Source organism: Prunus mume, linkage group LG6, assembly GCF_029339155.1.
Source record: "Prunus mume cultivar Tortuosa linkage group LG6, ASM2933915v1, whole genome shotgun sequence".
Lineage (NCBI taxonomy): Eukaryota > Viridiplantae > Streptophyta > Magnoliopsida > Rosales > Rosaceae > Prunus > Prunus mume.
This window is the reverse complement of record NC_142703.1, coordinates 19,974,244-19,987,776: the sequence shown is the minus strand read 5'-3', so window position 1 is coordinate 19,987,776 and position 13,533 is coordinate 19,974,244. Positions and strand designations below refer to the sequence as shown.

Below are 13,533 nucleotides of genomic sequence, written 5' to 3'. Positions count from 1 at the left end.
ATAAAAATTATAGATTGGGACAATTCTAAATCATAGAATGATGATTAATATTCGAAATTCTTAAACATATATTCACTCATTACATCATTAGAACTGGGTGTGAGCACAGGATCTTAATACTAATTACCATATAATTATCAACACAAATCAATATAAAAAAGATACACACTTAATCATTTGCAGGATTACATGGATGTGCTCTGCAGTTTCTTATCTCATACTCAAATCTCCAAATGAAGAGAGAAGCTTAAAGAAGGGGTTCTTGCCTGATGTTGTAACGTATTGCACACTGACTGATGGTTGCTGCAAGCAGAAACATGTGTATCATGGATGGTCTTTGCAAGAGAGGACTAACGGAGAAAGCATCCCTTGTGTTTCATTGTGCTATAGAAAGGGGTTCGGTGCCTGATGTAATAGCATATGGGATTCTGATTCGTGGTTATTGCAAGGTAAATAAAAATCCAGCACGATGAACAAGGGAAGCCTTATTCCTATTTTCCTGTCGAGTCACAAGTTCAACAGAACTTGCATCAAGACGACGAACTTAACCGTACTGAATCCAAGAGTGCTAAGAAGCGGAATATCAACTCTTCTTTTGTTCTTGAGAAAGATGATTTCCCTGCACTTGGCAGTTTAAGTTCTGTGAACAGACGGACCGTCAACAGACGATGAGTTATAATTATAATTTTTCGTTTTATTAAAGATTCGAATCTACAATGTGGTTCTGTGGTCTCTCCCGTGAATCGACGTAAAACATGTCATCCATGCCATCGTTCGCGCTTGGATCGCCATCTTCGGGTTGACGCCTTTCATCAACCTCAGCATGTTGTTGCAGCTTTTGTTTGCACAGCGTCAGTTGCTCTTGCAATAGACTCCTCTCGGATTCGTGCTTCATTATAATCCACTGTAACGATTGAATCACTTCTTCATCATACTGCTGCTTCTGTTCAGCCATCCGACGGTACTGATTGGCTTGGATTTCAATACAACTTTTCTCATTCTGAAGACGCAAGATCATGGCCATTGTTTCCTCAGCTGCAGAGGCAGCTGCCATCCTTTCCTTCTCAAGCTCGGCACGAGCCTCGTTCGTCTTTCGCCGCTCCATCTTTACTGATTTTCTCAATGCCAGAACATCAAATTCTCCATCCTCATTGCAACAAATACTTTCCTCCTCATCACCATCACCCTCATCATCAGCAGCGGCAGCAGCAGCATCATCAACATCATCAGCTTCATCTTCTGCAGCAGCTTTGGCCTTTATTTTTTTGCTGAAGGCCAAGCCATCTGCATTCAGTGGTTGTGAATTCTCCAACGATTTTTTAGCATAAACTTCATCAAAACCACGTTTTGAACAAAACCCATTTTTCACTTCACTTGCTTTCCCTCTAAAATCACATAAAAATTCTATCAAACACTTGGCATGGCAGCCAACTTGCAAAACCTTGAACCCCAACACAAACACCAAGAACAGCCCCAACAGATTGAAAACTGGTGAGAAACGGCCAAACATAAAAAACCCACATCCAAAATCACTCCCCTGACTCAAAACCTTGATACATGAAGCACACTCCATGCCCAAAATCCCCAAGAAAATCTGCAAAACCATCTCAAAAACAGAGCAAAACACAACCAACAAGCAAAACTGACCCAAAATCTGCATCTGCTTCTCCCAACTCACCCAAATCCAATCCAACCTTGATATTTATACTCATACATTCATTTTAAGCAAGAAATCTAGGGCCTTTATGAAATTCAGAGAGAATTTATGCAAAACCCAACTGGATTTTACCTTTTCTTTGCTTCTTTGCTTATAAAAACGATTAAATTGAAAGTCACCAAAATTACTTTCCAAGTAAGAGTAAGCCTTACCCTCGAGAGAGCCAGAAAGTTTAGAAGCACTAAACAGTGAGGAGCTGAGTTGGGGATATTGGAAATCGAAAACAAACGGCGTAGAAAAGAAGGAAGAGGGGGACTCGTTAAGGCAAAAATAGAGATGATGAGACCAATGTGGATGTTGTGGGTTTGTCTTTTTTTTTGGGTGCCATTTATATATAATTTCGGTCACAAATGTCGCAATTATAACAATTATAGCAGTAGATTCGGTAAAGTCATGAGAGAAGAGAGAGATGTCAGCAGAGCACCCACTCCCTCTTATTGCAGAGAGGACCGTTGGTACGTTACGAATTTTGTGGCATTTCTGTAAATGATGACAAGTCCAGGGACGTTTGTGTTAGATAGAGTGTCAGCTAATGGCCGCCTAACGGCTGTCTGTCTCAACCTAGAGATGTATAATCTAACGTACACTAACCAACCACAAGGGTTTTAGCACTTATTTTGGAATTTAATTTTGAGATCTTGATATGATGTGTCTTACTCTTACGTGTGTGTATGGTATGGATAATTTTTTTTTTTGTGACCGGTCTTGAGATTTTGAGAGTTATGTGTGAAACATAAACAACGACTCTCAATCTAATATGAAAATATTTTACAAAAATAAAATTCCATGACTTGACACCATAAAACAATTTTAATAACTAAAATTCATCATCTATTGCTTTCCCCTTCTTTGACATGTTTGCTTATTTTATTTCTTTTTTTTTTTCTATTGTTAACAATAAAAAAGAGAGTAGATATGTAAAAATATAACTTCTGAATGACACAATATGGACTCGCACCCAACTTGTCTACTAAAATCAAAGGAATGAATTCCAACTCAACTAAATACACACTTGTGTTACTTTCCTGCACACTCAAGTATATATATAATACCTATAATATTAGTACACATAATATACACGTAAAAAAATTTCGGGGCCCTCAAAAATTGGGGACTATGTGCAGTGGCACCACTTGCACACCCTCAGAGCCGCCTGCCATATTTATACTAACGTGAAGTCATATATGTAGATGATGTAATATGGTTCCTCATTTTTGGCTCATCATTCTTTGAATTGTGATGAGATGTACAATTTCATGATTCTTAATGTTTGGAGATTGAGCAAAGGAAAAGAAAAAAAAACAGACCCCACCCTGATCACCTAAAATTTCCAGAAAATTATAAATATGAGGAAATATTTCATCATTCACATAATTTTTCTAAAGAAAACGGGATAATGGATTAAGATTAGGAAATATATAGGGTTTGATTCCTTCAAGTATAACCAAAGAAAGAGTAGAAAACAGAAGAATTCTACTTATATTAATTAAAATACTGTGATGACTATTTCTTTCTTATGCCGCAAGAAAAAAGAAAAATACTACAATTATCTCTTTTCTAAAATAGATACCATGACTAATATGACAATGTCTTATTTGTGTATATATCTTATTTATTTCTAGCAAATACGATATTGTTGTAATATTTATGTAATAATATGTCTTATTTATTAATTTCAAGTTTTGGTAATTTTAGTACTATTTAATCTTATTCCTCTTGCCATGACTTACGTTACATATAATAATTTCTTTTGCTTTTGCTTTTTATTAATGCTTAGATGTTATGTAGTTGTTTGTGACTTAAAATGAAGGCTAGTATTTCTTGTTAATTTTGGTTTCTGCAAGTTTGTTCCCATGCACTAGTGTTTTCGTGTTTGTTTTTTGCTAGTGTACACCTTTTAATCTTATCATATAAAAGGCCAATGTACAGCTTTTTTCTTGGTTTTTTGTGTGTGGAAGAATACTTTATCCAAAACAAAATAAGCACTATAGTCCACAGATTTTAGTTAAGCAACAGATCTTGGGTTCCACTCCCATAGTGAAATAAAAACTTGAACCTTTTGCTCCTAAAGCAAGAGTTCCCGGGTTCCAGTCCTCGTAAAGTAAATAGTTGAATCTCTCAAAGAAGGTCGCTGTTCAAGTTGTTAAGAGCATTCGCTTTTTACTGAGATTATATCTTCGATTTCTTACTTTTCCTAAAATATTATTTACCATTAAACTGTGTTATATGTCATTACACCCAAGTTTATGGGGATGTTTTGCTCTGTTGAAGATAAAATAACAATTAAAGCAAAGGAGAAAACTATTGGTTGTGAACTCACCACTTGAAAAGCAAGAGGTTTTTTCCCTTTGTGTGTAGCTGGCGATGAGCAAGAAAAAGCGAAGTGGAACTCCACTTCTTGCCAATTGAAAGTCTCAAAGTTATCTCTTTGGTTATTAACCTTGGGAAGTTACTGCAAAAAGACAACAACGGGATTTGTTTCTTTTGATTCCACGTCACTTGCAAAGAAAAATCCCAGAGTCACCCAATTGACAAGAAGGTCTTCTGTTGCTGTTGCTTTCGCTGCCTATGCAAAAGCCATGTTAGGTCAATAAATAAAATTTAAAAAGAAAAGAACTAAAGAAAGGCATGGGGATGCCACCACATGAAGGACAAAACAAGAGAAAGAATTATCTCTAATTGGAAGCAGAGATCAAGCAAAGTCTGTGGTCAGATAAAGACACTGGTGCGAATGTATCTATTTAAAAAAAGACACATGCCTGGTCTAATCCTATTCGGAAAAGGGTTGCTGGTGCTTCTTGTCTTCAAATCCAACAGTGGAGAAGGATTCTTATCCTTGGGTGTCTTGATCAAATTAAGAGACACTTGTTAATGGCACCAAGCTGTGAGGGGACTAGCTGGAGCAAAGCAATGTCATAATCACTTTTCCTTCACGGTTTCATCATCCAAAATAGCAAGTTCAAGCTGTGGGGATTGTTATGTTTCACAGCGCTATTAAATGACTTGGAATTTTCCAGATTCCTCTTATATTAGCGGGACAATTGAATTGTGCAGTATGAAGTGAAGAATGAGAGCAAGATGAATTCTTTCTCAGTATGCAAAATCAGGCCTTTGGTTTACTATGTTTGCTGAATGTAAACAGAGCAAACAGAAGAAAAAAAAAAAAAAAAAAAAAAAACTAAAAGGCTGCGGAGATGTCAAATGGGAGCCTCGATAAGGAGAAATTATACAATAGTACGGTACTACCACGTGGCACTGACGGTGGTAGTACGCACCAATGCATAATGACATGTGGCAGGATTGTCTTTTAAGAGAGAGAATATTAACATCCAGATTTAATAGTAACACCGTTAGTTAGGGGTGGGCATCTTAAACCGAAATACCAAAACCGTACCCTAACCGCACCGTACCGTACCGATTTCATACCGTTTCATTTGGTATCGATAGATATTCGATACCGTCGCATCGTACCAATCGAGTATGGTATGGTAGCGGTATCAAGATTTTGATACCGGTCAATACCGTACCGCATCGAATAGTACTCTATTGAAATATAAATTTTTTTTCATTCTCTCACTCTCTGTCTCTCGCTTACCTTTTATTTTCTCAAACGCTTTTGTCATTTATGTTTGGATTGTGTTTGTATTTTTGTAAGCCATAAGGCATAAGTTTAACTCTTTTGGTTTGTAAGCCATAATGCATGAGTTTTAACCATTTGGATTTGATGAATATGTTGATGGATAAATATTGATTTGGTTGATTTGGATATTGAATATGTTGATTAGGATTTGGATATTGAATATGTTAATGGATATTGAATATTGAAAATGTTGATGGATATTGAATATGTTGAATATTTGAATTTGTAACTTAGGCATCACTTATTTTGGTGTTGAATATTGAATTAGTTCATTTTTTAGTTGTATCATTTTGGTACCGAAATGGTACCGATACCGTACCGATATCGATTTGGCGCGATGCAGTGCAGTCAAATTTTGGCAAACCATAATACCGTACCGTGCACCATACCGATTCAAATTTCCGGTATCGGTAGCTGTACAGCTCAATACCGTACCGTGCCCACCCCTACCATTAGTAACCAACTTTCTTTTTTGTTTTCTGTTTTTATTTTAAGAAATAAAATACAAACCCTAAAACATAATTACTTTTATTGAAATCTGCACCACCGTCAGTAACCAACTTTCAAGCGCCACTATTCTGAAAAGAAGGAAGACTTTTGCAGCCTTTTTGTTTTGGTCAAGCTCAAAGCTATGGATAGAGGTAAACAACTATCCTCTATCTGTGTTATGCAATATACTTTTTTTTCGATTACTGTAGTTTTTATTTTTCTATTGCTGTAATTTTTTTTTTCAGTCTACTACTGCACCTTTTTTTTTTGGTCGATTGCTGCACCTTTTTTTTTCAGTTTATTGCTGCACTTTTTTTTTTTGTCGATTGCTGCAGAATTTTTTTTTTCTTCAGTCTATTGCTGCACTTTTTTTTTTGTCGATTGCTGCAGATTTTTTTTTGTCAATTGTTGCAGGTTATACAGGTTGTTCCTCTCTTTTTTTTTTGATTTTTTTAAATATATATTTATTCTTATTATTTCTGTGTTTGATAAGATGATGTTGTGGCCAGTATTCATTGATGTTGAAAGTGATGAAGAAAACGTAAGAGAAAAAGATCCAATGATTGTTAACCGTGTAGAAAATATTGATGAAGATTTGCTTGGTGGGTGCAGGAATAAGGACCACAAATACATATTCTTATTTAGCAGAAGAAGTTGGAGGGTCTCAAAATGTTGGTTTTACAAAAAGAGATTGCTACAATGTTGTGAACAAGGAGAAAATGGCCATGATTGAAATCGTTACTTATTTTGATTCAAACTTGATGTACTTCATAGTCATTGTTTGTTACTGTCGTTACTTTTTTTATTTCAAACTCGATGTACTTCATGGTCATCATTTGTTAATGGACTATATTATCATGTTTTTCTTCTACCACCTTTTCTTTTTTTAGTTGGAAGAAACATTGAGATTACAAAGCAATGATTATTTTCTCTTATTCTTACGGAATTTCTCGTAGAGAATTGTTGTAAGGCATATAAATTGAACAGTGGACCAATTTCACCAATGAGAAGAAGTAGCACAACACTAAGGAAGTACAAGGCCAAAAAATTATAAAATTATTGAATACCAATAACTTTTTAAAATGAATGAAATTTTCATTAAACATAAATTTTAGTCGGTACAAAGTACAAACAAATGACAAGAAGCACATGTCATTATACAACAACCCAAACTAAACAAATAGCTATTTCAATCTAGGCACCAGAAAACGAAACTAAAGAAATCCAATCCAAATCATAGTTGTCTTCCATTCTTGCAATAAACTGCCAGAAAAACTTGAACCCGTAGAAACAAGCTCAAAGAGATGTACCATCCATCTCTTTCCCAACCCTGATCATGGTTCCTGCTCTGTCCTTGCTCGGCATCTTCCAAATCTCATTGATGACATGAATTGCAGATTGAGGGTTCCTAAAAGTAACAAAGCCATAGCATTTTCCTCTGGTCGAAGCATCATTGATAATCTGTAAATTGAAGAATTGAAGAAGCTTGAACTCCCACAACATTCCATCTCCTTCCATGGAATCCAAATGTAATGAAAGGAAATAAAGTGAAAACAAAGTTCAACAATTACCTTCAGGGGAGGACATATGCCAAAAAATTAAAATCCAAAGTTCTCACCCCAACCAATAATATATACTCAAATTGAAAGGTAAAACAAATAACAAAAGAACAGAGCAATAAGTATTATCCATTAATAACATACCCAAATCGATTGAACTTCTACACCCCAGAAATTAAGAAATAAAATCAACATGTATTAACTGCAACAAGAAAATGGAAGAATGCTACAAAAAACCTAAATCAAACCCCTTCCATCTCACAACTTAAAACACAACCAAAACCCCAAAAGTGAAGCAAATCATGCCAAAAAAAAAAAAGAACAAAAAATTGCAGTAAGATTCAGATTTGACAAAAATTGAAGAAACTTAAACAAGAAATTGCAGTCAGATTCAGATTTGACAAAGAAAAGCCAAAAAGTATTAAACCCCAAATCGGAATTAAAGAAGATGCCAAAAATTATTTAACAAGAAAAAGAAAGAAGAGCACACAGCAGAGAGAGACAGAGAAAGTTCGGTCATGGGTAGGATTTGTAGCCTGAGGATGAGATCTTGGGTCGTCTTTTTCCGAACGGTTGTGGGAATTCACTATATGTAATGGTATTGCAGAAATCGAAATTAAAAAAAAAACCTGCAGAAAATCGAAATGATTAAAAAAAACACAACTTCAGAAGTCGGGAAAGAAAAAAACATGAAGCAATCGGCAAAAAATAAAAAACCTGCAGCAATCGAACGGTATGGCTGCACCAGTCTTCCTTCTTCTCAAAAACAATCTTCCTTCTTCTCAGAAATCGGAAAATAACAACATAGTTTTATGGCTGCACCATTCTTCCTTCTTCTCAAAACGATGGTTCTTCTTTCTTCTCAGAACGGTGGTGCAGATTTCGATAGAAGTAATTATGTTTTAGGGTTTGAATTTTATTTCTTAAAACAAAAACAGAAAACAAAAAAGAAAGTTGGTTACTAACGGTGTTACTATTAAATCTAGATGTTAACATTCTCTCTCTTAAAAGACAGTCCCGCCACATGTCATTATGCAATTGGTGCGTACTACCACCTGTCAGTGCCACGTGGTAGTACCATACTATTGTATAATTTTTCCTCGAGAAGCAGTTGTACTCTCAAAATTCTTTGAATATCTTATAGAGGTTGAACATAATAATAGATGCTGCATCTGCACCGAAATACCTACACCATGATTATTTAATACCTATTGTGCACTGTGATATGAAGCCAAGCAATATATCACCAATGTCGCTGGTGAGCCATCATAGGAAATGACAAGTTATTAGCACATTTGTCTTCCTCTGCCAAGAGGGTAACATGGCATTGTTTAGAGCTTCTCATCACGCTCTGTGTTCCCATATGAAAATATATATATATATATATATGCCACTCATTTAATTTCAAGAGAAGCCACATTATTTTGTTGTGGGAAAATGATGGAGTTTAGACAGGCAAGTCATGGCCACTCTCACACATTCTCCAGCATTGAATCTAAAGACAATAATTTATTTGTGGTGACGAAGGGTCCATGCTTTCCTTACCCAAATGGAAATGGCTTTCCCAGTGTTTCACATATCACTAAACCCACCTCGAAAAAGTAAGAAGGAAGTGGTTTTTTTTTCCCTTTTGTTCCAACACCTGCACGAAATTGAGGCTCAAGGGAAAAACAAACAAAATATCAAAAGGTCACAAAAGACTTTCGTTCACACAGGTTGAAAGACCGTGTGTGTTGTTGCCTAGAGCTCAAAAGATGTGATCAAGAAAGTTAAAGGCTTGTGAGGATTCAGCTCGTTACCAAATCATTGACAGCAACAGACCCTATACGAAATTACAAGATTTGATGGCCCAAGACCTAATGATCTCATACACACTGAGCTCATCTCATATCTCAAGATCAGTCTCAAGCCGACATTCCATGACTCGACGGTCTCAAATACAAGGGGCTCGTTCATGACAAGCCCTAGGCCCAATGGGCTTGCCCGTTAATAAATCCAATTGGTGATTAATTGGTGCAAAGTCTCAAATTCACAAGTTATGGATTAATGGGCCCAAGTAAAAAAAAAAAAAAAAAAAAGTACCCAAATTGTCAAGCAAAGACTCAAGTGGTACGAAACCACACCGAATCCTAAGTGGTACAAAACCACGCAAATTAAATAATATTTTTTGGAACTACGTTGGTTTGATCCTATCAAGGGTACGTAGGCAGTCTAACATTGCAATAGACTCAACCACAACCAAATTTGAATCCTTGGTTACTCGCCAAAACACTTTTTCAAGTGCAAATGTCAATTTTAGAAAATTAGTGGGTTAATCAAAATTGCTCCTTATTTTTCTTGGGTATTGACAATAAGAAAAATAGTATAAAACCATCTCTTTTTTTTTTCTTTTTTTCCATGGGTCATCTACCCAAATTCAAATCTCTCAAACACAAATTCTTAATTAGTGGGCCACACTTACCCATTAGTTTTCAAATCTTAAATCAAAACACAATTCCATATCAAATCCTTGGTTTATTCAGCTAAATTCACTCAAACACTCCTCAATGCAATTCAAATCAAAATTTCCTTGCAATGAGTCATTTATTCATTGTGATTCTTGGAACTATGAGTGGTTTGATTCCCACAGAGGATACGTAGGCACCCTGAGGTTCGACTTAGGGGCAACCTTAAAACCAAAGATACGCGTTCTATTTCTTTATGATGGAATCAAAGGATGTTCCTTGAAGCAAGTAATTGTAATTAAAAGACACTGCATCTCGAATAGGTCGAATCTCAAATAATAAAACTCTATTATTTAATTAGTAATGATGAAATTATGTTGGGAGGTTCACTTTTTTTTTTCTTCAACACCATTAAACTGTGTTATATGTCATTACTGTTATATTGTTAGCTGAAGATGTATTCTATTTGCATATTATGTTTTTTTTAATTTTTAAATTGTATAATACAACAACGGTCTAATAAGATAACGTGTTAATAAGAATGACGAAGGGCTTGCACAATTGGACTTTGATCGATTAACAGCAGGCCGAAAGGACAGACCCACCATCGTCTGTCATGTAAATCCCCACCCTTTTGAAAGCTTTTAACATCTGTCAGATTGTCATATGAATTTAGAGGGCAACAAATTCAGTGCCAAGCAGAGGGAAATTCTTTTTATGTTGGATCTCCATCCCAAGAACCATATGAATATGATATACAAATAAATAACAAAGTTTCAATTTTTAATTTTTTTTAATATGACAAGTGGAATAAATTTATCAACAAATGTTTTTTGTTGTTGGAAAATGGTGCTAGCTGCCTGGAATCTGTATGTAAATACCAATCAAAATGAGCTTTACCTAGAAAGATTTTGTTGGCTTTGACCTATTAAAGGAAGGATTGACTCACCCCTAACGAGGAGAAATTAAGTATATGTGTTATGTTAATCCAATTGGTATAATTGGTAAGATCTTGTTGGAATTCACCAGGCTGGTGATAAAAGTCCCAAGGAAATGAATAATGAAGGGATCTAGTCCAATTTTCATTCGTTATTTATACTACCATTTTCATCTATTTATATAGAATTTTTTTTATGTCAAGGATGTCCTTTAAAAAAAATCCTCTATAGGGCTACCCCATAAACGCATCAAACGATCGGAACTGTTTATATTTTTTGCCTTCATTCAAAGATCATCCTGCAAATTCTATTTAAACAAAAAACTATTTGGTTATCCAAAAGGTGAAAAAAAACTTACAACCCAGAATTTTAATGTCATTATTTTTCTTAAAAAATGTCATTTTTATTAGAGAAAACCTTTATAATGTCACACTGATTATATATTTAGCAGAAATACTTTATAAAAAATATATATCACAAACTTTATTTTATGGACTGAAATACATTTCATAAAAAAGCCCAAGAAGCTACAGAAAGCAGAACAAAAGGCCCAAGTAGTAAAACTTAAAGCCCCATAGAACAACTTAAAAACTGATTAATTTTTAGGGGGGAAAAAATTGCAGTGCAAGGTGTTGTATAAATTCAGGTCAAATTAATCATTGCAAAGACATAATTTGTTGTTTTCAAATGCTCAGAGCTTTTTAAAATATACATTTTGGTCAACTAAAAATGCTTAGAACTTGGAGGTCACGTTTCATGAAAAAAAAAAAGAGAGAAGGGAACTTGGAGGTTACATCTTCTAGTCTTTATTCTTAGGACCTCACTTGTAACCTCTAAGCTGAGAACTCAAACCTCTCTCTCTCTCTCTCTCTCTCTCTCTCTCTCTCTCTCTCTCTCTCTCTCTCTCTCATATACACACACAGAGAACTTCATGATGGCTGAAAAGTTGAGTGAGAAGAAGAAGAAGAAGAAGCATGGTTCAAGTAACAAAGAAGGCAGATTGACCAAGTCATGGCCAGATCTTCCACCACAAATTGTCAACTTAATCCAAAAGGACTCGACTATAATGCAAAACATGAGTTTTCAAGGTGTGTCCAAATCATGGAGGTCAGCACCAAGGCAATGCAATCCCAAGCCTTCATCGCATCCATGGTTAGCAATCTCCCAATCCAATGATCATCATGACAAAAATCATGACCAGTATCATTTCAACAATATTCCAAACCCAACAATTCCATGCCTCAAAATCCCAAGAGCCATCTTAACCCCAGACTTCTACACTCATTTCCTCCAAAATTGGCAAACCACACCCTTCACAAATCATTTCTTCTGGGACCCAAGGAAGCAACATCAGAATATATCACACCACCTTGTGGGGTCCACAAATGAGTTACTCATTGCCAAAGCATCTCACAATCCTCTTCAGTATTGTGTGTGGGACCCAATTAATAGCCTCAAGTTGGACCTACCACAGTGGGATGCCAATGTTCCATTTAAATGTGCAGCCTTGTCCTCAGCAGAGGAAGATAAATGCCATGGTAAATCTCTCACAGTAATGGTCTTAACTGGTATGAGCCATCCAGCTTTCTTGTTGTACAAGATAAAAGGAGGCAGTGAATATGCTTGGGTAAAACAAGATTGCACAATTACTGACCCTCAACACCGTTGGGACAAGTCAGAACGACACCGTTACATGCAGTTCACCAACGCCATTGGGTTTGAAGGTAAGTTTTATGCCTTGAGTTTGCAGGGGACACTTGCAGTCATAGAAGTTACTGACCCTTACCCTAAAATTACTGCTGTTAGTACAACGAGGGCAGTACCGTCAATTTCTTCGAGGCATTTCCGAGAGTACTTGGTCGAAACAGGTGGTGAGATCCTACTGGTGTTTCTCATTTCTAATAAAAGTTCAACTGATGTTGTGGACAGTGTGGAGGTTTTCAGGCTTCATCTTGGTAAACTCTCATGGGTCAAAATTGAGAGCCTTGGAGATAGAGCATTGTTTGTTGGGGTGAATTGTTGTATGGTAGTCTCTGCAAGCAAGATTGGATTTAGGAGTGATTGTCTATATTTCACACATTTCTCCAGCAATGGCTGGTTGGTGTATGATATGAAAAGAGGACAAATCTCTCCATGTGACCAATATGTACTGTTGAACCAACAAAGTCAATAGAACAAAAGAATTAATGATGATAATTCATATCTACATTTGTTGTACTCATCATGGGAAGAACCGTATTTTTAAAAGCATATGTATTAATAATTTGGGGAAATAAATATTTTTCTGCATATTCAGTTTGTATTTAAATTGATTATATATATACCCTATAAATATTGGTTCTGTAATTCATTGTCTCTTTTCTTTACGATGATGGGTTCTGTTTGTTTCTAAATTGCAGTTCCTATTGTAATTTTTTTCTCTAAGTGCTCATGACCCAATCTCTTTTTTATTTTTATTTTTTATAACTCAATAATCCTTTTTTTTTTAATGATGTTAAATAATCTAATAAATAGTAAATTAATTTTGAAATTATTAAAAAAAAAAAAAAAAAAGTCCAATGTTGTCCAGTGTGGCCTTGTACCAAACAATGGACTGGACTTAATTCCAATCTAGTCTAGTGCTCTACCAAACAACTCAATAAGACTTGAAGTCTAGCCCAATCCAAGCCAGTCCAGTCTAACACCTCAAGCTCAATCCCAACTAATCTAGTCCAGCCTACCAAACGATATCTTAGGGTGCATGTTC

At 35.6% G+C, this 13,533-nt stretch overlaps 2 protein-coding genes and 1 long non-coding RNA gene across 3 annotated transcripts; 1 reads left to right on the top strand and 2 right to left on the bottom strand.

The window, feature by feature from the left end:
* Positions 1-14: 14 nt before the first annotated feature.
* Positions 15-2,070, bottom strand: LOC103335832 (protein FLOURY 1-like). The gene has a single exon (XM_008238865.2). It carries the CDS (start codon positions 1,658-1,660, stop codon positions 698-700), a length of 963 nt encoding a protein of 320 aa, XP_008237087.2. The 5' UTR covers positions 1,661-2,070; the 3' UTR covers positions 15-697.
* Positions 2,071-6,916: 4,846 nt separating this feature from the next.
* LOC148916380 (uncharacterized) lies at positions 6,917-8,326 on the bottom strand. The gene is made up of 2 exons (XR_016128021.1): positions 8,123-8,326; positions 6,917-8,034 (listed from the first exon to the last, which is right to left on the bottom strand). It is a non-coding gene; the product is annotated as an uncharacterized LOC148916380 (long non-coding RNA).
* Positions 8,327-11,721: 3,395 nt separating this feature from the next.
* On the top strand, positions 11,722-12,960 carry LOC103335868 (uncharacterized). Its single transcript, XM_008238902.2, has one exon. It carries the CDS (start codon positions 11,722-11,724, stop codon positions 12,958-12,960), a length of 1,239 nt encoding a protein of 412 aa, XP_008237124.2.
* Positions 12,961-13,533: the final 573 nt, after the last annotated feature.